Below are 25,515 nucleotides of genomic sequence, written 5' to 3'. Positions count from 1 at the left end.
AGGACAGTCTATAACTGGGGTTTCTGTGGTGTCCTTTCACCCATATGAAAGCTGCAAGATAAGTGATCAATCACCAATTGATTGAGACCTGGACTGGCAGGTGTGTGCACTGGCCAATCAGTGGCATGGTGTCCAAATATTTAGGGGGTAAAGGCTGGGGGCTAGGGGTCCCTTTCCTCCACAGCCAGTTAGAACCCACTAGACTACAACCAGATTGGTGGAGGGGACAGACATATCAGCTTACCCCACCCCCTCTATAACCCTGATCTGTAGGTCCACTGTGTGTTATTGGCTCTGACATCATGCTGGGTTAGCTGTAACCAGGTGAGGCACGAGTGACTGGAGCATCTGCTCTCCCTGGGACCTTCCCATTTCAGTCTATACTCCCTACCAACCTTCCCTCGTCTCCTACCCCCTTCGAAGTGTACAGATCTGAATGGACTGTGTAGGATGTGATAGCAAGATCTACTTAACTATATTGAGGCTATAATATCCCTGTTTTATATACACCTATCTGGTTACTTCAGATCGGCACAGAGTGAATGGTTAGGTGGCTAAGGGAAGGGGGTAGGGAGTGTAATGGAACTTGACCCATGCGATCGCGGTCTGGAGCCCGATCCCTCGCTCGACATGGGGGAGAAATAAAGGCGGAGGGCAGCAGCGTGGACAGCTGACAGGAACCAATGTTCGGCCAAGGTCAGGGGAGGGAGAAAGGGGACGCGCAGGGACTCAGAGGTCTGACAGGAAGCAGTGGTCAGCAGGTGGGAGAGGGTTAATGTGGCGACTGTGCTCCGATGTGGCAGGAACCACTTTCCTGGCAGGGTCAGTGGAGGGGGGAGTGTAAGTCAGGTAACACAGCCACAGTGCCAGACAGTGAGATCTACAACCCCTGGGCCATATACACATCACTGTTACACACACAAACTGACGCCATCATTGTTTTTCACCACACATACAGTATATAGATGCACTCACTGACACTTCCTATGCATGATAATTATGATTGAGACAGCTGCCCTGCTTGACCAGAGGTCTCAATGGTGGAGGAACCAATCAATATTACATAACCTACAGTTCACCGCCTGCCCGCCTGCCTGAAAGCCCGCCCGCCAGCCCGCCCGCCCGCCCGCCCGCCCGCCTGCCTGCCAATGAAAAGTGAAGAAAACAGAAAACACAATAAAAGTATTGAGCAGACAGACAGCAGACAGTAGAGGAGACAGCAGGCAGCAGGCAACAGAGAGGAGACAGCAGACAGCAGACAGCAGAGAGGAGACAGCAGACAGCAGAGAGGACACAGCAGACAACAGGCAACAGAGAGGAGACAGCAGACAGCAGAGAGGAGACAGCAGACAGCAGAGAGGAGACAGCAGACAGCAGAGAGCAGACAGCAGAGAGGACACAGCAGGCAACAGGCAACAGAGAGGAGACAGCAGACAGCAGAGAGGAGACAGCAGACAGCAGAGAGGACACAGCAGACAGCAGAGAGGAGACAGCAGACAGCAGGCAACAGAGAGGAGACAGCAGGCAGCAGGGAGGACACAGCAGACAGCAGGCAACAGAGAGGAGACAGCAGGCAGCAGAGAGGACACAGCAGGCAGCAGAGAGGACACAGCAGGCAGCAGAGAGGACACAGCAGGCAGCAGAGAGGAGACAGGAGACAGCGGGCAGCAGAGAGGACACAGCAGGCAGCAGAGAGGACACAGCAGGCAGCAGAGAGAAGACAGGAGACAGCGGGCAGCAGAGAGGAGACAGCAGGCAGCAGAGAGGAGACAGCAGGCAGCAGAGAGGAGACAGCAAAGAGGAGACAGAAGACTGAAATCTTCCAGCCCAGCTGGAAAAACAACTAGGGAGGTCTAAAAATGTGCCTGATGCATTAGCCAAGACCTAGATCCATCATAATTAAAGTATTGCGCAGACAGAACCCAGGAGGTTTACATGTCTTGAATGAAATCTTCTAGCCCAGCCCTCCCAAAGGCTTCTGGGAAAACAAGTCTCCAGTTGGGGCCTTCCACTTTTACACTGGAACTAGGGAGGTCTAGAAATGTGCCTGACGCATTAGCCAAGACCTAGATCCATCATTGTGAATGCTAACTAAGCTAACTAGGCCAGTAAACAAGAAAAATAAATGACCTGTGTATGAGATGGGACGTATAGCTCTGGATCACATTCATTATAGCACATCGTAGCAAAACATTTTGTAACGGAAAAGGAAAATGAGCATTTCTATTGAAGTTCAGATAGTCCCTCCCTGTTTCAGTATGGCTTCTTGCTTGGGTGCCTAATGAGTAAGACCTTTGTCAAGTCTCTTAGCCCTTAAAGACCCAGCGTCAGTTTCCCTCTGTGAGCGAACGCAAAGCCTTTCAGCTGGTTTTAATTAACTCAACCAGAGACAATGATTAATTACAATGAGTGCAAAGACTTTTTACTGAGGATACTGACAAAGACTGGAGAACTTCACACTGGTCCCAGGACGAAGGGATTTTAATACAGACACAGAAGTAGGTCTAACACACACACACACACACACACACACACACACACACAGTGGTACAAACTCTCTCTCATGAGACCCTCTCTATTTTAACAATGTCCAAACAAACCAATTGAAAGTGGGCTTTGGATGTTCAATCCAGACGAAATATGTGTTCAGCACAGAGGTTTCAACCATCAGTATCCATCAACTTAGCACCGTGGTCCTGGAATTCTCTCCTGAACATTTTAAAACGTGATAATCTAGTTTCGTTGGTGGAGTTTAAACACTTGATCGATGTATATATCATAGAAGAGTGTAATTGTTTTTAGTCCAGCTGTTTTTAGTCAAGATGTTTGTGTTTTTAATGTAAAATGTTTGTTGTATTGTGTGTTTATAGTTTTGTTTAATGATGTGTTAGTGTATGCAAGTTGTTTTGTCTGAAACGTTGTTCCCTCTGCTGCTATTGGACCAGGTCTCTCTTGGAAAAGAGATGTTATCTCAATGAGAAAAACCTGGATAAATAAAGGTAAAATAAAATAAAAAAATCAATCAACCATCATGATCATTCCCAGATCCACATCCTTTACCGGTTGGGCTTTGACACACAGAGGGATGCAGAGAGAGAGGAAACATGGTGACAGGCAGCGTGGTATAAGGAGACAGGCAGCGTGGGATAAGGAGACAGGCAGCGTGGGATAAGGAGACAGGCAGCGTGGGATAAGGAGACAGGCAGCGTGGGATAAGGAGGCAGGCAGCGTGGGATAAGGAGACAGGCAGCGTGGTATAAGGAGACAGGCAGCGTGGTATAAGGAGACAGGCAGCGTGGTATAAGGAGACAGGCAGCGTGGTATAAGGAGACAGGCAGCGTGGTATAAGGAGACACGCAGCGTGGTATTAGGAGACAGGCAGCGTGGTATAAGGAGACAGGCAGCGTGGTATAAGGAGAGAGGCAGCGTGGTATAAGGAGAGAGGCAGCGTGGTATAAGGAGACAGGCAGCGTGGTATAAGGAGACAGGCAGCGTGGTATAAGGAGAGAGGCAGCGTGGTATAAGGAGAGAGGCAGCGTGGTATAAGGAGACAGGCAGCGTGGTATAAGGAGACAGGCAGCGTGGTATAATGAGACAGGCAGCGTGGGATAAGGAGACAGGCAGCGTGGGATAAGGAGACAGGCAGCGTGGGATAAGGAGAAGGCAGCGTGGTATAAGGAGACAGGCAGCGTGGTATAATGAGACAGGCAGCGTGGGATAAGGAGAAGGCAGCGTGGGATAAGGAGGCAGGCAGCGTGGTATACGGAGGCAGGCAGCGTGGGATAAGGAGACAGGCAGCGTGGGATAAGGAGACAGGCAGCGTGGTATAAGGAGAGAGGCAGCGTGGTATAAGGAGAGAGGCAGCGTGGTATAAGGAGACAGGCAGCGTGGTATAAGGAGACAGGCAGCGTGGTATAATGAGACAGGCAGCGTGGGATAAGGAGACAGGCAGCGTGGTATAAGGAGACAGGTATGTTGGGCTTGTCGACCCATCAGCGGTCTGTCAGAAGGATGTGTCAGGAGCAGACGGAGCGTGACCAACATTGTGTCAGCAGCTAGCTAATCCAGTACTCCCTCCCTGGAGGAGCTAACACTGACAGCCATGCAGCCTCTACAGTCAGCAGCATCTCCTCTCTGACATACACACACACACACACACACACACAATATGGCTAGTCTACACATCATCATCGTAGTTGAACATCTTTTGCATTTTTCTTTCAAACTGCTTCAGATCTAACTTCTCTTATCCATTAAACACAAACATCAACGCAACATGCAACAATTTCAAAGATTTTACTGAGTTACAGTTTATGTAAGGAAATCAGTCAATTGAAATAAATTAATTAGACCCTATTCTATAGATTTCACATGACTGGGAATACAGATATGCATCTGTTGGTCATAGATCCCTTAAAAAAAACAGTAGTGGCGTGGATCAGAACACCAGTCAGAATCTGGTGTGTCCACCATTTGCCTCATGCAGCATGACACATCTCCTTCGCATAGAGTTGATCAGGGTGTTAATTGTGGCCTGTGGAATGTTGTCCCACTCCTCTTAATAGCTGTGCGAAGTTGCTGGATATTGGCGGGAACTGGAACATGCTGAGCCAGAGCATTCTAAAAATGCATCATGGGTGACAAGTCTGGTGAGTATGGAAGAACTGGGACATTTTCAGCTTCCAGTTATTGTGTACAGATCCTTGCGATGTGGGGCCGTGCATTATCATGCTGAAACATGAGGTGATGGCGGGGGATGAATGGCACGACAATGGTCCTCAGGATCTCGTCACGGTATCTCTGTGTATTCAAATTTCCATTGATAAAATGCAATTGTGTTCATTATCCGTAGTTTATGCCTGCCCATACCATAACCCCACCACTACCATGGGGCACTCTGTTCACAATGTCAGCAAACCGCTCGGCCACACAACGCTATACACGCTGCCATCTGTACGGTACAGTGGAAACTGGGATTCATCCATGAAGAGCACACTGGCCAGTGGCCATCGAAGGTGAGCATTTGCCCACTGAAGTCGGTTACGACGCTGAACTGCAGTCAGGTCAAGACCCTGGTGAGGACGACGAGCACGCAGATGAGCTTCTCTAAGACATTTGACAGTGCAGAAATTATTTGATTGTGCAAACCCACAGATTCATCATCTGTCCAGGTGGCTGATCTCAGATGATCCCGCAGGTGAAGAAGTCAGATGTGGAGGTCCTGGGTTGGTGTGGTTACACATGGTCTGCGGTTGTGAGTCCGGTTGGACGTACTTCCAAATTCTCTAAAACAAGGTTGGAGGCGGCTTATGGTTGAGAAATGAACATCCAATTCTCTGGCAACAGCTCTGATGGACATTCCTGTAGTCAGTACGCCAATGGCACGCTCCCTCAAAACTTGAGACATCTGTGGCATTGTGTTGTGTGTCAAAACAGCACATTTTAGAATGGCCTTATATGTAATGATCATGCTGTTTAATCAGCTTCTTGATATGCCACAGCTGTCAGGTGGATGGATCATCTCGGCAAAGGAGAAATGCTCACTAAAAAGGATGTAAACAAATTTGTTAAAGAAATAAGCTTTTTGTGCATATGGAAAATTTCAGGAATGTTTTATTTCAGCTCATGAAACCAACACTTGACATGTGTTTTTTTTGTTCAGTGCAGATCAAATACGACCCTATGCTCTGGACAGTGAACATCAAATGATTTAATGACACATTTAGAGGAGTATGTAAGCCACCTGCTGTCTTATAATACCTTAGAGAATTAAACATTTTACATTACAGACCACACACAAGCACTTTACCATAACAGTATTCATGTCCTGAGATCACCTTGTGACTTCACAGATTTGATTGACAGGGAGAGACCTCCTCTGATGTTTTACTTGCACTGAGTTTAAAGCACCAATAGGTAAGAGCACATGTTCTGACATCAAAAACAAGGCCCAGATTGAATACTTTGAAAACGCATCCTTTCCTTTCAAAAATTCACAGATTTGAAATGACTCTGGATTGTCAACCATGAAGTGGAAGCAATCGGTCAGCTATTCAATAGCGTCAGATCAGAGATGACGACAAGCAACGATGGAAGGAAGGAAGCAAGGAAGGAAGGACGCATTGTCAAAGTATTGGAACAAGGCCATGTTCTTGATACAGACCACAAGAGATAAATCATAGTGCCTTCCTACAAAGCTCACTAGAGCGAGGATCAGTAGTAATAAGAAAACTAAATGTATGAAAGCAAGATATATACAATAAAAAAGGACTTGTACAAACAAACAAAAAACAGGCTCTATTGATATAATTAGTGTATAAAATGTCCTAAACAGTATTGAACTTGATAGTAAACATAGTCGACAGATGCTATTCTGACAAATGCCTTAGGTCAAGGTTTGATTTTTTTTTTTAAGTGGTGGGTAGGCTTCCCCATACTGCGGAATCCATCTTTAAGGCTTTAGTTAGTCCAAATACACAGGTTTAGACCTTTAGATTTTAGTCAACAGACACTCTTATCCAGAGCGACTTACAAGAGCAAATTAGGGTTAAGTGTGTTGCTGAAGGGCATAGAGAGATTTTTCATCCAGTCGGCTCAGATTGACACAGCAGCCTTTAGGTTACTGGCACAACGCTCTTAATCGCTAGGCTCCCTGCCACCCAAACTTCACAGGGAAAAATACATGTACTTTGTTTAAGACGACGGAACACAATCATGACCATTTGCAGAGTGCCACGACATTAACAAAGCAAAAGACTAATTGGGCACTTAGAAATACAAAACCAATTCACTGTGTTTGACAACATCCCTGTAGAATCACAACAGATAATGCTGGTGCATTTCATTATAGCATAGATTTTCCTAGTTAAAAAGAGCATAGAAAAATCTCTCCATATTGCATGCAATTTACCCCAGTGCAGTAAGAATCAAATGCTTTTTGTCTATGGTCCCCTGATACAATAAGAAAAGCAGAATAGTTCATTTTGGCAGGATATCAATTTTGCGGTGATTGTTTTGACTGTTATGGCATGCAGAAGGCAGAGCAGGAGAAATGATGTATTTAATGTGATTGTTTGACTGTTGTGGCATGCAGAAGGCAGAGCAGGAGAAATGATGTATTTAATGTGATTGTTTGACTGTTGTGGCATGCAGAAGGCAGAGCAGGAGAAATGATGTATTTAATGTGATTGTTTGACTGTTATGGCATGCAGAAGGCAGAGCAGGAGAAATGATGTATTTAATGTGATTGTTTGACTGTTGTGGCATGCAGAAGGCAGAGCAGGAGAAATGATGTATTTAATGTGATTGTTTGACTGTTGTGGCATGCAGAAGGCAGAGCAGGAGAAATGATGTATTTTGTTGTGATTGTTTGACTGTTGTGGCATGCAGAAGGCAGAGCAGGAGAAATGATTGTCCTTTAGCAGATCTCCTGTTCTTCACCTACTCTGATCTGAGAACGCAGGCTAAAGCAACATGGCAGATGACTAACAGACATTGGCTCTCACCTGTCTGGCTCTTTCAGATCAATGCAAGGAGAGGAGACGAGAACTATTTCCATTATTGAGCTACGCCCCCTTTAGACTAATGAGCTATAAGGAAACCACTTTAGACTAATGAGCTATGCCTCCCTCTCATTCCACCTTCTTAAGGATGTAGAGGATTCCGATATTGTCGATGGTGACGAAGGTGGAGAAGTCAGGTGACACGTGGATCCTTTTCAGATTGGCTCCTGTCGGGTAGAAGGTCTGGAGGGCCTCTCCTTTCTCCACGTTCCACCACTATGAGGGAGAGCAAGAGAGAGAGCAGGGGCAAGAGAGACAGAGTGAGAGAATTATCAGTTTAAGTGTGTCTCTAAGCTCCTACCACTGCTGTACAGTACCCTGTAAGAGCCCGTCTGATAATAGATCAGTGATGCAGTTTGGTCTTGTCACACACACACACACACACACACACACACACATACGTTTGCTAACCGATTCTGTTTAATGCGACCTGCTAAGCTGTCATTTTTTCATTGAAGTTCCACCTCTCAGGAATCCACTATCAAAATGCACCAAGTCAATCATATCAAGTGTGCGCGCAGGAGGTGTCTCAAACGAAGACATGCCAATCTTCCACATTTCCCAGAATAATATTCATATTCGCTCTTTTATCAAGCCAATGAAAACAGACAGCATCATCACACCACTTATCTCCCTGCAGAACATATTTCCACTTCCTCAACTCCATTGTGGGTCTGATGAAAAACCAAGCCAAGTCTGACTGTAAGACTCAGCTGTTATTGTGGGTCGGAGGAAAAACCAGGACAGGTCTGACTGTAAGACCCAGCTGTTATTGTGGGTTAGAGGAAAAACCAGTTCAAGTCTGACTGTAAGACTCAGCTGTTATTGTGGGTCTGAGGAAAAACCAGTTCAAGTCTGACTGTAAGACCCAGCTGTTATTGTGGGTCTGAGGAAAAACCAGGACAAGTCTGACTGTAAGACCCAGCTGTTATTGTGGGTCTGAGGAAAAACCAGGACAAGTCTGACTGTAAGACCCAGCTGTTATTGTGGGTCTGAGGAAAAACCAGGACAAGTCTGACTGTAAGACCCAGCTGTTATTGTGGGTCTGAGGAAAAACCAGGACAAGTCTGACTGTAAGACCCAGCTGTTATTGTGGGTCTGAGGAAAAACCAGGACAAGTCTGACTGTAAGACCCAGCTGTTATTGTGGGTCTGAGGAAAAACCAGGAAGAGTCTGACTGTAAGACCCAGCTGTTATTGTGGGTCTGAGGAAAAACCAGGACAAGTCTGACTGTAAGACCCAGCTGTTATTGTGGGTCTGAGGAAAAACCAGGACAAGTCTGACTGTAAGACCCAGCTGTTATTGTGGGTCTGAGGAAAAACCAGGACAAGTCTGACTGTAAGACCCAGCTGTTATTGTGGGTCTGAGGAAAAACCAGGGCAAGTCTGACTGTAAGACCCAGCTGTTATTGTGGGTCTGAGGAAAAACCAGGACAAGTCTGACTGTAAGACCCAGCTGTTATTGTGGGTTAGAGGAAAAAGTCTGTCTCCGAGAATGTGTGTGCAGCGTCAACTGTTGCAGTATTAGTAGTAGTACCCTTGTACCATTGTACTCAAGTACACACATACGCAAATGAGACTCCTTTTGTGTGTTTGAGGAGTTTGTATGATTCATTAATATTTCTGTGTATTTTTGTGTGTGGTGTGCCTGACTGTCTGCCACTCTGTACCCCCCCTATCTCTAGTCTATGAGTGTGAGGCCCACGCTGTGTAATGGCTCGGTCTGTACACTACAAACCTCTGCAGGGGTTTCGGCCACGGTCTGTGGAATACCAACACCACTGTGTGAGCAGCGTATGGAGCAGGCTGCAGTGAAGTGGGGTGACTGAGCTCCATAAGGCCTCAAGCTGACTATTCTAGATCTATGAAGACTGAGGAATGGAGAGTCTCATTAAAACAAATAGGAGGAACAACAGGATGTCTGTTTTGAATTAATGAGGTATGCTTCTGTGGAGAAGAGAAGGAGAGATGGAGGGAAGGAGAGATGGAGGGAAGGAGAGAAGGAGAGATGGAGAAGGTCCGGTAGGTGATTCCCTTTCAGATCACTTACATAACCATGCAACACAACAAGACAAAAGTCTTCAATATTTAACACCACTAAGATGTCTCTAAATTCATCTCTTTCTCTCCATCTCTCATTTTATTCTCTCCCCCTCCTTTTCCATATAAATATTTGGAGAGAGAGGAGAGCTAGACAGTGAGGCGAGTTAATAATAAATAAACCCTGTACTGTAGCTGTAAGACTGCTGATTCTAATCCCAGACTGGGCAACACAGATATGGACCCATGGATATAGATAGTTACTGCTTTCAGCAATGCTTTTAACCCTAGATAACTCTAGGTAGTGCTGCACTTGGAGTGTTGTGTGTGTATCTATGTGCGTGTGTGCCTGTGGCCTGCCTGTTGACAACAGAGGAGAAGGTTTTTGTAGTAACGGATGGATATAAAACTAGTACTGTTCTTCCTATTTGACAGCTTCTCGTGATGGAGGAGGTGGTACCCCATACTGAGAGGAGAGGGGGAGCGAAGTGTGATTAAGTCTCAGAGGAAAGAAAAACAGCTCCCTCCACACACACACACTCATGTGCGCACAAAAACTCCTAGTCTCTCAAACACTCATCAATCTCTCTTCTAAATATCCTTTGATCAAAAGACAACCAGCAAGGGGTCAGAATAAAGACAAGACAACCAGCAAGGGATGAGAATAAAGACAAGACAACCAGCAAGGGATGAGAATAAAGACAACCAGCAAGGGATGAGAATAAAGACAACCAGCAAGGGATGAGAATAAAGACAAGACAACCAGCAAGGGGTCAGAATAAAGACAAGACAACCAGCAAGGGGTCAGAATAAAGACAAGACAACCAGCAAGGGGTCAGAATAAAGACAAGACAACCAGCAAGGGATGAGAATAAAGACAGACAACCAGCAAGGGATGAGAATAAAGACAACCAGCAAGGGATGAGAATAAAGACAACCAGCAAGGGATGAGAATAAAGACAACCAGCAAGGGATGAGAATAAAGACAAGACAACCAGCAAGGGGTCAGAATAAAGACAAGACAACCAGCAAGGGGTCAGAATAAAGACAAGACAACCAGCAAGGGATGAGAATAAAGACAAGACAACCAGCAAGGGATGATAATAAAGACAACCAGCAAGGGTTGAGAATAAAGACAACCAGCAAGGGATGAGAATAAAGACAAGACAACCAGCAAGGGGTCAGAATAAAGACAAGACAACCAGCAAGGGGTCAGAATAAAGACAAGACAACCAGCAAGGGATGAGAATAAAGACAAGACAACCAGCAAGGGATGATAATAAAGACAACCAGCAAGGGATGAGAATAAAGACAACCAGCAAGGGATGAGAATAAAGACAAGACAACCAGCAAGGGGTCAGAATAAAGACAAGACAACCAGCAAGGGGTCAGAATAAAGACAAGACAACCAGCAAGGGGTCAGAATAAAGACAAGACAACCAGCAAGGGATGAGAATAAAGACAGACAACCAGCAAGGGATGAGAATAAAGACAACCAGCAAGGGATGAGAATAAAGACAACCAGCAAGGGATGAGAATAAAGACAACCAGCAAGGGATGAGAATAAAGACAAGACAACCAGCAAGGGGTCAGAATAAAGACAAGACAACCAGCAAGGGGTCAGAATAAAGACAAGACAACCAGCAAGGGATGAGAATAAAGACAGACAACCAGCAAGGGGTCAGAATAAAGACAAGACAACCAGCAAGGGATGAGAATAAAGACAAGACAACCAGCAAGGGATGATAATAAAGACAAGACAACCAGCAAGGGATGAGAATAAAGACAAGACAACCAGCAAGGGATGAGAATAAAGACAAGACAACCAGCAAGGGGTCGGAATAAAGACAAGACAACCAGCAAGGGATGAGAATAAAGACAGACAACCAGCAAGGGATGAGAATAAAGACAAGACAACCAGCAAGGGATGAGAATAAAGACAACCAGCAAGGGATGAGAATAAAGACAACCAGCAAGGGATGAGAATAAAGACAACCAGCAAGGGATAAGAATAAAGACAACCAGCAAGGGATGAGAATAAAGACAAGACAACCAGCAAGGGGTCAGAATAAAGACAAGACAACCAGCAAGGGGTCAGAATAAAGACAAGACAACCAGCAAGGGATGAGAATAAAGACAAGACAACCAGCAAGGGATGAAAATAAAGACAAGACAACCAGCAAGGGGTCGGAATAAAGACAAGACAACCAGCAAGAGATGAGAATAAAGACAGACAACCAGCAAGGGATGAGAATAAAGACAGACAACCAGCAAAAAAAAAGCAGAAATTGTACTGTTTGTCCATTTTGACATGCCGTAGCCAGGATATACTTCCTCAAAATAGTCTGAATTATTCCAAGAAATCTGTCACTAATTTTGACATTTTGCCGAAGAGATCTTAGTTGTGCAATTTTACATCTAAGATGTTTGGTGCAGTATCAATTGTACATCTAACTAAGCTGTTTGGTGCAGTATTTTTCAATGAAACAACGTGCTGGGGACAGTGTGTACATGTGGGGTACATGACACGGGGGAAGACAGGGGCAAGGGAGGGAACGAACATGACAGGGACATAGTCACTGTACTATAGGTACACACAGACACACACTACAAGAGGAGCCTTATTTGACAACGGTCTAATGACCACCAAGAGAATACTGCAGTATAAGTCATGATGGAATGTGTGTGTGTCCTCTATAGAACAGATGGTGCTGCTGATATGAACACTATTACTGTGCTGCCATTGATTTATGATGGTGTTAGCGAAGCAGAAAGATGCAATGTCCTGGTGTGTGTGTGTGTGCGCGCATACGTGTACTGTAAGCTCTGTTTTTCTTCATGTGTGTGTGTTTGTAACTTGTGTGTGTGTGTGCCATCTTGAGTTCTCATAAGTTAGAAAACTTTCCAATCCAACAGCACAGCTTGCTGCCCCCTCCTGCCAAGTCTTCTAAAATTAACACTGATGATGATATCTACGTGGATATACTAATATAGAATAACAACCCGTCTAACACACACACACACACTGACTAAATGTATTTGTATATGTACTGTGTGTGTCTATGTACTGTGTGTGTCTATATGTACTGTGTGTGCCTAGCTTATTAGCTTATGCTAGAGTGAATACAGTACACTAGAATGAGCCTGTGTGTGTCTGTATGTGAATATGCAGGCATGTACACTGAGCGTATGTGTGTGTGTCAGTATGTGAATATGCAGGCTTGTATACTGAAAGTATGTGTGTGTGTGTGTGTGTGTGTGTGTGTGTGTGAGTATGTGAATATGCAGGCTTGTATACGGAGTGTTTGTGTGTGTCAGTATGTGAATATGCAGGCTTGTATACTGAGAGTATGTGTGTGTGTGTGTGTGTGTGTGTGTGTGTGTGTGTGTGTGTGTGTGTGTCAGTATGTGAATATGCAGGCTTGTATACTGAGAGTATGTGTGTGTGTGTGTGTGTGAGTATGTGAATATGCAGGCTTGTATACTGAGAGTATGTGTGTGTGTGTGTGTGTCAGTATGTGAATATGCAGGCTTGTATACTGAGAGTATGTGTGTGTGTGTGTGTGTCAGTATGTGAATATGCAGGCTTGTATACTGAGAGTATGTGTGTGTGTGTGTGTGTGTCAGTATGTGAATATGCAGGCTTGTATACTGAGAGTATGTGTGTGTGTGTGTGTGTGAGTGTGTGAGTATGTGAATATGCAGGCTTGTATACTGAGAGTGTGTGTGTGTGTGTGTGTGTCAGTATGTGAATATGCAGGCTTGTATACTGAGAGTATGTGTGTGTGTGTCAGTATGTTAATATGCAGGCTTGTATACTGAGCGTATGTGTGTGTGTGAGTATGTTAATATGCAGGCTTGTACACTGAGAGTATGTGTGTCAGTATGTAGGCTTGTATACTGAGCGTATGTGTGTGTGTGAGTATGTTAATATGCAGGCTTGTATACTGAGAGTATGTGTGTCAGTATGTAGGCTTGTATACTGAGCGTATGTGTGTGTGTCAGTATGTTAATATGCAGGATTGTATACTGAGCGTATGTGTGTGTGTCAGTATGTGTAGAAACAACCATAACCCAGCCCACTGGAATAAACTGGCTGTGACAGGTGCTTCCAGCTTTTGCAGAGCTGAGCAGGTCTGTCTATTGAAGCTGCCCAGGGAAAAACTCAGACTTACATGATAGAAACACAGCCTGCCTGGCCCAGTCACAACACAACAGTGTGTGTGTGTGTGTGTGTGTGTGTGTGTGTGTGTGTGTGTGTGTGTGTGTGTGTGTGTGTGTGTGTGTGTGTGTGTGTGTGTGAGTGAGTGAGTGAGAGAGAGAGATAGTTGGATGGGAGGAGAGAGAGAAATAGGGAAGGAGAGAGAGAGATGGAGAGGCAGGTGTTTATATGTGGGTGAGCAATCTCTCTTAAGAGAGCACACTCAGACGAAGTGCCCAGGGATAATGCGTACAGTTCCCTTGCTCTTGTTCAACTCCTACAGGCTCTGGGACAAGGCAGCCACAGGAAAGGAGATGGAGGGAGAGAGATGATCAAATAAAAGGTGAGAGAACTGTGGGTGAACTAGGTGAATACCAGTACACTGTAGGCCTATATTACAACTGTACACTGATGTACCAAATATGAACACCACCTCCCTCAATGTTGTCCTCAGAACAGCCTCAATTCATCAGGACATGGACTCTACAAGGTGCTGAAAGAGTTCCACAGGGATGCTGGCCCATGTTGACTCCAATGCTTCCCACAGTTGTGTCAAGTTGGCTGGATGTTCTTTCTGTGGTGGACCATTCTTGACACACACGGGAAACTGTGGAGCGTGAAAAACCCAGCAGCGTTGCAGTTCTTGACTCAAACTGGTACGCCTGGCACCTACTACCATAACCCGTTTAAGGGCACTTAAATATCCACCCTCTGAATGGAACACACACACAATCCATGTCTCAATTGTATCAAGGCTTGAAAATCCTTCTTTAACCTGCCTCCTCCCCTTCACCTACATTGATTGAAGTGGATTTAACAAGAGACATCAATACGCTTTTACCTGGAATCACCTGGTCAGTCTATGTCATGGAAAGAGCATGTTCTTAATGTTTTGTACACTCAGTGTATGTATGTCAATGCCCGTGTGTGTGTGTGTGTGTGTGTGTGTGTGTGTGTGTGTGTGTGTGTGTGTGTGTGAGGAGAAAGGGAAACACTGTCTGACGCAACGGCTGCATTATTCAACAAAGGCTCCCACTGAAATATTGATGCACAGTTAATCCTTTAACTCCTCCATCTCTCTCTCCCCTCCCTCTATTATTCTCTCAGTCTTCCTCGATCTTCCCATCTCATTCTTTCTTGCCCTCTGTCAGTCCTTTTTTTTACCTCCCTTTCTCCATCCCTTCCTCTCTCCACCTCTTTCTCAGAAAGGATGGCATTGTCTCAATTTCTATATGAATATGTACTCTGTCCTGGCAAGACCGTGTGTGTTTCTCTCCTGTCTCCACCTACCTTTCCCACTCTTCCCTAACCCTCTACCTTTCCCACTCTTCCCTAACCCTCTACCTTTCCCACTCTTCCCTAACCCTCTACCTTTCCCACTCTTCCCTAACCCTCTACCTTTCCCACTCTTCCCTAACCCTCTACCTTTCCCACTCTTCCCTAACCCTCTACCTTTCCCACTCTTCCCTAACCCTCTACCTTTGTGTCTGTCTGTCTTCGTGTCTGTCTGTCTTCGTGTCTGTCTGTCTTCGTGTCTGTCTGTCTTCGTGTCTGTCTGTCTTCGTGTCTGTCTGTCTTCGTGTCTGTCTGTCTTCGTGTCTGTCTGTCTTCGTGTCTGTCTGTGTCTGCCGGTCCGCGTGTCTGCCGGTCCGCGTGTCTGCCGGTCCGCGTGTCTGCCGGTGCGCGTGTCTGCCGGTGCGCGTGTCTGCCGGTGCGCGTGTCTGCCGGTGCGCGTGTCTGCAGGTGCGCGTGTCTGCAGGTGCGCGTGTCTGCAGGTGCGCGTGTCTGCCGGTGCGCGTGTCTGCCGGTCTGTCTGCGTGTGTGTTTCTCTCCTGTCTCCACCTACCTTTCCCTCAATTCCCTAACCCTTTCCCGCTCTTCCCCAACCCCTTCCCTCTCTTCCCTAACTCTCTCCCACATCTTGCCTCTCTTTCTCTCCATCTCGTCCCGGGATGTAAGGTATAAGGTATAACCCCTCTCTCTCCCACAGCCAAAGACAATTAACCCAGAGTTAACGAGAGGAGCATGGTAACAACAGGCTTTGGGGGGATAAATATGTCACTACATCATGTTGTGTTTACGCCATGAGCCTGAGAAGAGATATACTGTAGCTAGGCCAAACTCAGGGCTGCCAACCAAATGGCACTCTATTCCCTTTATAGTGCACTGCTTAGATAGGGCTCTGGTCAAAAGTAGTGTACTCTCAACGGAATAGGGTACCTTCTGGGACATAGCAAAGGCTGAACAAGGCTAGATCACGGCTCTAGCTGAAGAAGAAGAAGAATACTTTATTAGTTCAACCGAGACAGAAATTAGTCTTCTGCTTTTACCAAACCCCACGAGATCTGTCTGTCTGTTAGAGACCGGCTGTCTGCACTCCTAAACTACGTCATTTTGTACCTAACATATTATGCTTTATACATTAGAATGTGTGTGTACACGCAAACACACATTAAGTTGGAGAAGCTGGAGCAGAGAGCAGTCAATGAGCAGTTTGGGTGGTCCTTACTCAAGGGAACGGTGACAATAGCTGGCTTTTTCAAAGACCGAGATGTAGCTTTTGATCTTGGAATCAGAAAAATATGAACACACAAATATAATAACTGTACTGTGTCTGATCGTAATTCTATCCGAAATACACATTTAATTTATACAAAAACACAAGCCTAAAAACAAAACCTCAAACAAAATCAAAAAACACCCACCCCAAACCCACATACACACAAAGCCACCACATAGCACAGAACTGTGATTTAAAGTATGTGATGTGACAGGTAGTGTGTGTGTATTTTTAGAGGCATGTCTCTGCTCTGCGTGGAGTGTGGCATGGCTCTCATGCAGCTTCTCTGTTGGGAACTATCAGTACGTGGTGTTATGGCTGGGGAGGAACAACAGATCTACACTGACAAGGTTCTCTCCTACTGACTCCCTCCACCATGTCTTATCAGATGACTTCATCCAATCTATTTACCGACATAGATTGTGGTGTAAGAATGCTGTATCTACAAGCATTAGAAAATGCACCGTTGTCATGGGAAGGCAACTGAGAGCCTTTTTATTACTAAACTAGGTGTTTGTGACGTTACATCAGGAGACTTGAACGGACCAATCAATATAATATACATTTCTCGTCCAATATTGTTAGCCGACTGACTATTAAACATTATTAACAGGGTTTCAGCAACTGAACAAGATATTTACAGATGGATTATTTAGCTTTATGGGGGACACCAATCACACAACTTACCTATCTCTCGCTAACTCCCACCCTTCCTCCTCTATGATTCTCTCACTCACGAATGTACTCTTTCTTTTCTCCCTTTCCAGGGGAAGGTCATATTAACCTCGGCTCCTCTCTCCCTCCCCCTCACTGGCCACCTGGGTCTTGTTAGCATACACTTAACGACCATAACACAGAGCGAGAGAGCGAGAGAGAGAGAGCGAGAGAGAGCGACAGAGAGAGAGAAGCAGAAAGCTCACATGTTTTACCCAATTCTTACCCCTGATACACAGCTTATGATGGAATGAGAGAGAGATTGAGAGAGGGGTTTCAATGGGGAGATGAAAAGTGAAAGAAAGAGAATGAACACCTGAGAGAAAGGGAGAGGGAGAAACAGACAGAGAGAGAGAGAGAGACACAAAGTGAGCGAGTAAAAGAGTGAGCGAAAGAGACAGAGGCAGAGAGTGAGAGAGGAGAGATGCCATTAGTAGGCATGGGGAACAGAGAGATGGAGAGCAACAACAGCAAGTGTGAAAAGGTGAGATAAGGTTGGATGTCTTCTCTTGGTCTTCAATCACCTAGAGAAGAGAAGTGAGGTCTGACAACACTACCGACAGGCAACTGCCTTTATCTAAACTCCTCACATCCATCTACAGTACTGTGTGTGTGTGTCTACGTATGTGTGTGTTTGAAGGTGTGTGTGGTGTGTGTGTGTTTGAAAGTGTGTGTGTGTGTGTCTGTATTTCGAGACGTATGTGTGCGTGTGTGTGTGTATACATGACTGTACACGTGTGTGTCGGTGCATGATTAATGTGAGAGTACCTAGGGAAATGAATGAAGGTTAAATGAGGATGGTATGAGATCTGGGGATATGTTTGATAAATGTGGGTATATTGAGAAAACAGAACATAGTGTCTTCAGAAAGTAGTCATACCTGTTAACTTATTCCACATTTTGTTGTGTTACAGCCGGAATTCAAAATTGATCAAAAATAATCATTCTCACCCATGTACACACAATTATCCATAATGACAAAGTGAAAACATGTTTTAAGAAATGTTAGCAAATTTATTGAAAATGAAATACAGACATTTCTAATTTACATAAGTATTCACACCCCTGAGTCAATACTTTGTAGAAGCACCTTAGTCAGCGATTACAGCTGTGTGTCTTTTTGGGTAAGTCTCTAAGAGCTTTCTACACCTGGATTGTGCAACATTTGCCCATTATTCTTTAAAAGATTATTCAAGCTCTGTCAAATTGGTTGTTGATCAATGCTAGACAACCATTTTTCAGGGCTTGCTATAGATTTAAGTCAAAGCTGTAACTCGCCATTCAGGAACATTCCCTGTCTTCTTGGGAAGCAACTCCAGTGTATATTTGGCCTTGTGTTTTATTGTCCTGCTGAAAGGTGAATTAAATCTCTGGTGGAAAGCAGACTGAACCAGGTTTTCCTCTAGGATTTTGCTTAAGCAGTCATCGACCATGAACCACATCGACAATCTACTGGAAAATCATTTTCCATCCTTGCAATATGAAGATAAATTATAGATAAAACGGTATCGGTGTCCATCGGCCATAAACATTACACAACAAGTCAGAAATCGCAAATTCAACAATGAGTGGTTTGGAAGGAATCAGTAGCTAACTGCAAGCGTTGCAAAGCAATCACCATTTTGCTTCGCCTGCCTGCTATTTGGTGGAGAGGATGTGTGGTCCAAGTCTGGGTTTAAGGATTTAAATCATCTGTCTGAAATGGTCTCTTTTCCAAGCTTAAAAAGATAAACATTCACTTGCAACACCATGGACCAGAAAAGGTTGAATACATTAGCCATGCTGTCCATCCAGAATGACTTATTCCGTGTTTAAGACAACTGGTACCTCTGGGGGAAAATACTAGCTCCAACTTGGAAATGACATTTTGAACGGTCATCCAACATAGAATTCCACACCGGGAACTCGGGCCTCTTTCTAGCGCTCCGACCTGAAGATCACGGACATCATGATTCAACCTGTTTTTTTAATATATTTTTTAAGAGTTCCCAGTTATCTTGAAAGCACCTTTGATGACAAAATTTGCCCACAAGAAGGACCGCCACGCCACATTCCTGTTCAAGTAAGCACAACAACGGTCCAAAAATGTATGCTGCTGCATAAATTAGCTCATGTGCTTTTATTCATGAGGAGGGGATACTATATAATGTTGTTGGGTCTGTAACCTTGAGGAGGGGATACTATATAATGTTGTTGGGTCTGTAACCATGAGGAGGGGATACTATATAATGTTGTTGGGTCTGTAACCTTGAGGAGGGGATACTATATAATGTTGTTGGGTCTGTAACCATGAGGAAGGGATACTATATAATGTTGTTGGGTCTGTAACCATGAGGAGGGGATACTATATAATGTTGTTGGGTCTGTAACCATGAGGAGGGGATACTATATAATGTTGTTGGGTCTGTAACCTTGAGGAAGGGATACTATATAATGTTGTTGGGTCTGTAACCATGAGGAGGGGATACTATATAATGTTGTTGGGTCTGTAACCTTGAGGAAGGGATACTATATAATGTTGTTGGGTCTGTAACCTTGAGGAGGGGATACTATATAATGTTGTTGGGTCTGTAACCATGAGGAGGGGATACTATATAATGTTGTTGGGTCTGTAACCATGAGGAGGGGATACTAAATAATATTGCTGGGTCTGTAACCTTGAGGAGGGGATACTATATAATGTTGTTGGGTCTGTAACCATGAGGAGGGGATACTATATAATGTTGTTGGGTCTGTAACCATGAGGAGGGGATACTATATAATGTTGTTGGGTCTGTAACCTTGAGGAGGGGATACTATATAATGTTGTTGGGTCTGTAACCATGAGGAGGGGATACTATATAATGTTGTTGGGTCTGTAACCATGAGGAAGGGATACTATATAATGTTGTTGGGTCTGTAACCATGAGGAGGGGATACTATATAATGTTGTTGGGTCTGTAACCATGAGGAGGGGATACTATATAATGTTGTTGGGTCTGTAACCATGAGGAGGGGATACTATATAATATTGCTGGGTCTGTAACCTTGAGGAGGGGATACTATATAATGTTGTTGGGTCTGTAACCATGAGGAAGGGATACTATATAATATTGCTGGGTCTGTAACCATGAGGAGGGGATACTATATAATGTTGTTGGGTCTGTAACCATGAGGAAGGGATACTATATAATGTTGTTGGGTCTGTAACCATGAGGAGGGGATACTATATAATGTTGTTGGGTCTGTAACCATGAGGAGGGGATACTATATAATGTTGTTGGGTCTGTAACCATGAGGAGGGGATACTATATAATGTTGTTGGGTCTGTAACCATGAGGAGGGGATACTATATAATGTTGTTGGGTCTGTAACCATGAGGAGGGGATACTATATAATGTTGTTGGGTCTGTAACCATGAGGAAGGGATACTATATAATGTTGTTGGGTCTGTAACCTTGAGGAGGGGATACTATATAATGTTGTTGGGTCTGTAACCATGAGGAAGGGATACTATATAATGTTGTTGGGTCTGTAACCATGATGGGATACTATATAATGTTGTTGGGTCTGTAACCATGAGGAAGGGATACTATATAATGTTGTTGGGTCTGTAACCATGAGGAAGGGATACTATATAATGTTGTTGGGTCTGTAACCATGAGGAAGGGATACTATATAATGTTGTTGGGTCTGTAACCTTGAGGAGGGGATACTATATAATATTGTTGGGTCTGTAACCATGAGGAGGGGATACTATATAATGTTGTTGGGTCTGTAACCATGAGGAGGGTCTGTAACCATGAGGAAGGGATACTATAAAATGTTGTTGGGTCTGTAACCATGAGGAAAGGATACTATATAATGTTGTTGGGTATGTAACCATGAGGAGGGGATACTATATAATGTTGTTGGGTCTGTAACCATGAGGAGGGTCTGTAACCATGAGGAAGGGATACTATAAAATGTTGTTGGGTCTGTAACCATGAGGAAAGGATACTATATAATGTTGTTGGGTATGTAACCATGAGGAGGGGATACTATATAATGTTGTTGGGTCTGTAACCATGAGGAGGGGATACTATATAATGTTGTTGGGTCTGTAACCATGAGGAAAGGATACTATATAATGTTGTTGGGTCTGTAACCATGAGGAAAGGATACTATATAATGTTGTTGGGTCTGTAACCATGAGGAGGGGATACTATATAATGTTGTTGGGTCTGTAACCATGAGGAGGGGATACTATATAATGTTGTTGGGTCTGTAACCATGAGGAGGGGATACTATATAATGTTGTTGGGTCTGTAACCATGAGGAGGGTCTGTAACCATGAGGAAGGGATACTATAAAATGTTGTTGGGTCTGTAACCATGAGGAAAGGATACTATATAATGTTGTTGGGTATGTAACCATGAGGAGGGGATACTATATAATGTTGTTGGGTCTGTAACCATGAGGAGGGGATACTATATAATGTTGTTGGGTCTGTAACCATGAGGAGGGGATACTATATAATATTGCTGGGTCTGTAACCTTGAGGAGGGGATACTATATAATGTTGTTGGGTCTGTAACCATGAGGAAGGGATACTATATAATGTTGTTGGGTCTGTAACCATGAGGAGGGGATACTATATAATGTTGTTGGGTCTGTAACCATGAGGAGGGGATACTATATAATGTTGTTGGGTCTGTAACCTTGAGGAGGGGATACTATATAATGTTGTTGGGTCTGTAACCTTGAGGAGGGGATACTATATAATGTTGTTGGGTCTGTAACCATGAGGAGGGGATACTATATAATGTTGTTGGGTCTGTAACCATGAGGAGGGGATACTATATAATGTTGTTGGGTCTGTAACCATGAGGAAGGGATACTATATAATGTTGTTGGGTCTGTAACCTTGAGGAGGGGATACTATATAATGTTGTTGGGTCTGTAACCATGAGGAGGGGATACTATATAATGTTGTTGGGTCTGTAACCATGAGGAGGGGATACTATATAATGTTGTTGGGTTTGTAACCATGAGGAGGGGATACTATATAATGTTGTTGGGTCTGTAACCTTGAGGAGGGGATACTATATAATGTTGTTGGGTCTGTAACCTTGAGGAGGGGATACTATATAATGTTGTTGGGTCTGTAACCATGATGGGATACTATATAATGTTGTTGGGTCTGTAACCATGAGGAAGGGATACTATATAATGTTGTTGGGTCTGTAACCATGAGGAGGGGATACTATATAATGTTGTTGGGTCTGTAACCATGAGGAGGGTCTGTAACCATGAGGAGGGGATACTATATAATATTGCTGGGTCTGTAACCATGAGGAGGGGATACTATATAATGTTGTTGGGTCTGTAACCATGAGGAGGGGATACTATATAATATTGCTGGGTCTGTAACCATGAGGAGGGGATACTATATAATGTTGTTGGGTCTGTAACCATGAGGAGGGGATACTATATAATATTGCTGGGTCTGTAACCATGAGGAGGGGATACTATATAATGTTGTTGGGTCTGTAACCATGAGGAGGGGATACTATATAATGTTGTTGGGTCTGTAACCATGAGGAGGGGATACTATATAATGTTGTTGGGTCTGTAACCATGAGGAGGGTCTGTAACCATGAGGAAGGGATACTATATAATGTTGTTGGGTCTGTAACCATGAGGAAGGGATACTATATAATGTTGTTGGGTCTGTAACCATGAGGAGGGTCTGTAACCATGAGGAAGGGATACTATATAATGTTGTTGGGTCTGTAACCATGAGGAGGGGATACTATATAATGTTGTTGGGTCTGTAACCATGAGGAAAGGATACTATATAATGTTGTTGGGTCTGTAACCATGAGGAGGGGATACTATATAATATTGCTGGGTCTGTAACCATGAGGAGGGTCTGTAACCATGAGGAGGGGATACTATATAATATTGCTGGGTCTGTAACCATGAGGAAAGGATACTATATAATGTTGTTGGGTCTGTAACCATGAGGAGGGGATACTATATAATATTGCTGGGTCTGTAACCATGAGGAGGGGATACTATATAATGTTGTTGGGTCTGTAACCATGAGGAAGGGATACTATATAATGTTGTTGGGTCTGTAACCATGAGGAGGGGATACTATATAATGTTGTTGGGTCTGTAACCATGAGGAGGGGATACTATATAATATTGCTGGGTCTGTAACCATGAGGAGGGGATACTATATAATGTTGTTGGGTCTGTAACCATGAGGAAGGGATACTATATAATGTTGTTGGGTCTGTAACCATTTTCTCAAAACAACACTATGTATTCAGGAATAAAAGTGAATGAATTGCTTTGCCACATTTTTTACAGTTTTACTTAAGTTTGATGCACGTTTTTGAATATGTTTTATTCTGCACAGGCGTCCTTTTTACACTGTAATTTATGTTAGTATTGTGGAGTAACTACAATGTTGTTGATCCATCCTCAGTTTTCTTCTATCACAACCATTAAACTCTGTAACGGTTTTAAAGTCACAATTGGCCTCATGGTGAAATCACTGAGCGGTTTCCTTCCTCTCCAGCAACTGAGTTAGGAAGGACACCTGTATCTTTGTAGTGACTGGGTGTGCTGATAAATCATCCAAAGCATAATTAATCACTTCACCATGCTGAAAGAGATATTCAATGCTATTTTCTTTTCACCCATCTACTAATAGGTGCCCTGGTCTTTGTGGTTGAATCTGTATTTGAAATTCACTGCTCAACCTTACAGATAATTGTGTGTGGGGTACAGAGATGAGGTAGTCGTTAAAACAATATATGTTAAACACTATTATTGCAGACAGAGTGAGTCCATGCAACTTATTATGTGACTTGTTTAGCAGATTTTTAATCCTGAATTTATTTAGGTTTAACAAAAAGAGGTCATAACTAAAAGAGGTTGAATACTTTGTCTCACTAGATTTCTGCGTTTCATTTTGAATAAATCTGTAAAAAAAAACACATACATACATACATACATACATACATACATATATATGTATATTTCCACTGACATTATGGGGTTTTGTGTGTAGGCCACTGACAAAACATCTACATGTAATCTATTTTTTATTCAGGCTGTAACACAGCAAAATGTGGAAAAAGTCGAGGTGTATGAATACTTTATGAAGGCACACTATATGTGGGTCTGTTGAGAGAACGAACATATACACTGAGTGTACAACACATTACAAACACCTGGTCTTTCCATGATAGACTCACCAGGTGAAAGTTATGATCCCTTATTGATGCCACTTGTTAAATCCACTTCAAATCAGTGTAGGTGAAGGGGAGGAGACAGGTTCAAGTAGGATTTTTAAGCCTTGAGACATATATTGTGTGTGCCATTTAGATGGTGAATGGGCAAGACAAAAGATTTACAGTGGGGCAAAAAAGTATTTAGTCAACCACCAATTGTGCAAGTTCTCCCACTTAAAAAGATGAGAGGCCTGTAATTTTCATCATAGGTACACTTCAACTATGACAGACAAAATGAGAAAAAAATATCCAGTAAAATCACATTGTAGGATTTTTTATGAATTTATTTGCAAATTATGGTGGAAAATAAGTATTTGGTCACCTACAAACAAGCAAGATTTCTGGCTCTCACAGACCTGTAACTTCTTCTTTATGAGGCTCCTCTGTCCTTCACTCGTTACCTGTATTAATGGCACCTGTTTGAACTTGTTATCAGTATAAAAAGACACCTGTCCACAACCTCAAACAGTCACACTCCAAACTCCACTATGGCCAAGACCAAAGAGCTGTCAAAGGACACCAGAAACAAATTTGTAGACCTGCACCAGGCTGGGAAGACTGAATCTGCAATAGGTAAGCAGCTTGGTTTGAAGAAATCAACTGTGGGAGAAATTATTAGGAAATGGAAGACATACAAGACCACTGATAATCTCCCTTGATCTGGGGCTCCACGCAAGATCTCACCCCGTGGGGTCAAAATGATCACAAGAACGGTGAGCAAAAATCCCAGAACCACACAGGGAGACCTAGTGAATGACCTGCAGAGAGCTGGGACCAAAGTAACAAAGCCTACCATCAGTAACACACTACGCCGCCAGGGACTCAAATCCTGCAGTGCCAGACGTGTCCCCCTGCTTAAGCCAGTACATGTCCAGGCCCGTCTGAAGTTTGCTAGAGAGCATTTGGATGATCCAGAAGAAGATTGGGAGAATGTCATATGGTCAGAAGAAACCAAAATAGAACTTTTTGGTAAAACTCAACTCGTCGTGTTTGGAGGACAAAGAATGCTGAGTTGCATCCAAAGAACGCCATACCTACTGTGAAGCATGGGGGTGGAAACATCATGCTTTGGGGCTGTTTTTCTGCAAAGGGACCAGGACAACTGATCCGTGTAAAGGAAAGAATGAATGGGGCCATGTATCGTGAGATTTTGAGTGAAAACCTCCTTCCA

The 25,515-nt window shown here is 43.8% G+C and overlaps 1 protein-coding gene across 3 annotated transcripts in view; it reads right to left on the bottom strand.

Moving 5' to 3' along the window:
* Positions 1 to 5,595: 5,595 nt before the first annotated feature.
* Positions 5,596 to 25,515, bottom strand: part of LOC110499902 (apoptotic protease-activating factor 1) — a 70,213-nt gene continuing 50,293 nt past the window's right edge. For 2 of the 3 annotated variants that reach the window (XM_036957158.1, XM_036957160.1), the window contains one exon: positions 5,596 to 7,778. In XM_036957158.1, coding sequence (XP_036813053.1) covers positions 7,632 to 7,778 — 147 coding nt within the window. In that variant the 3' untranslated portion in view covers positions 5,596 to 7,631. The remainder of the gene's footprint in view (positions 7,779 to 25,515) is intronic. The other variant, XM_036957159.1, reaches the window with a different exon arrangement.

This window comes from Oncorhynchus mykiss, chromosome 21 (genome assembly GCF_013265735.2).
Source record: "Oncorhynchus mykiss isolate Arlee chromosome 21, USDA_OmykA_1.1, whole genome shotgun sequence".
Taxonomy (NCBI): Eukaryota; Metazoa; Chordata; class Actinopteri; order Salmoniformes; family Salmonidae; genus Oncorhynchus; species Oncorhynchus mykiss.
Note: the sequence above shows the minus strand (reverse complement) of the source record. Positions and strands in the feature narration are given on the sequence as shown.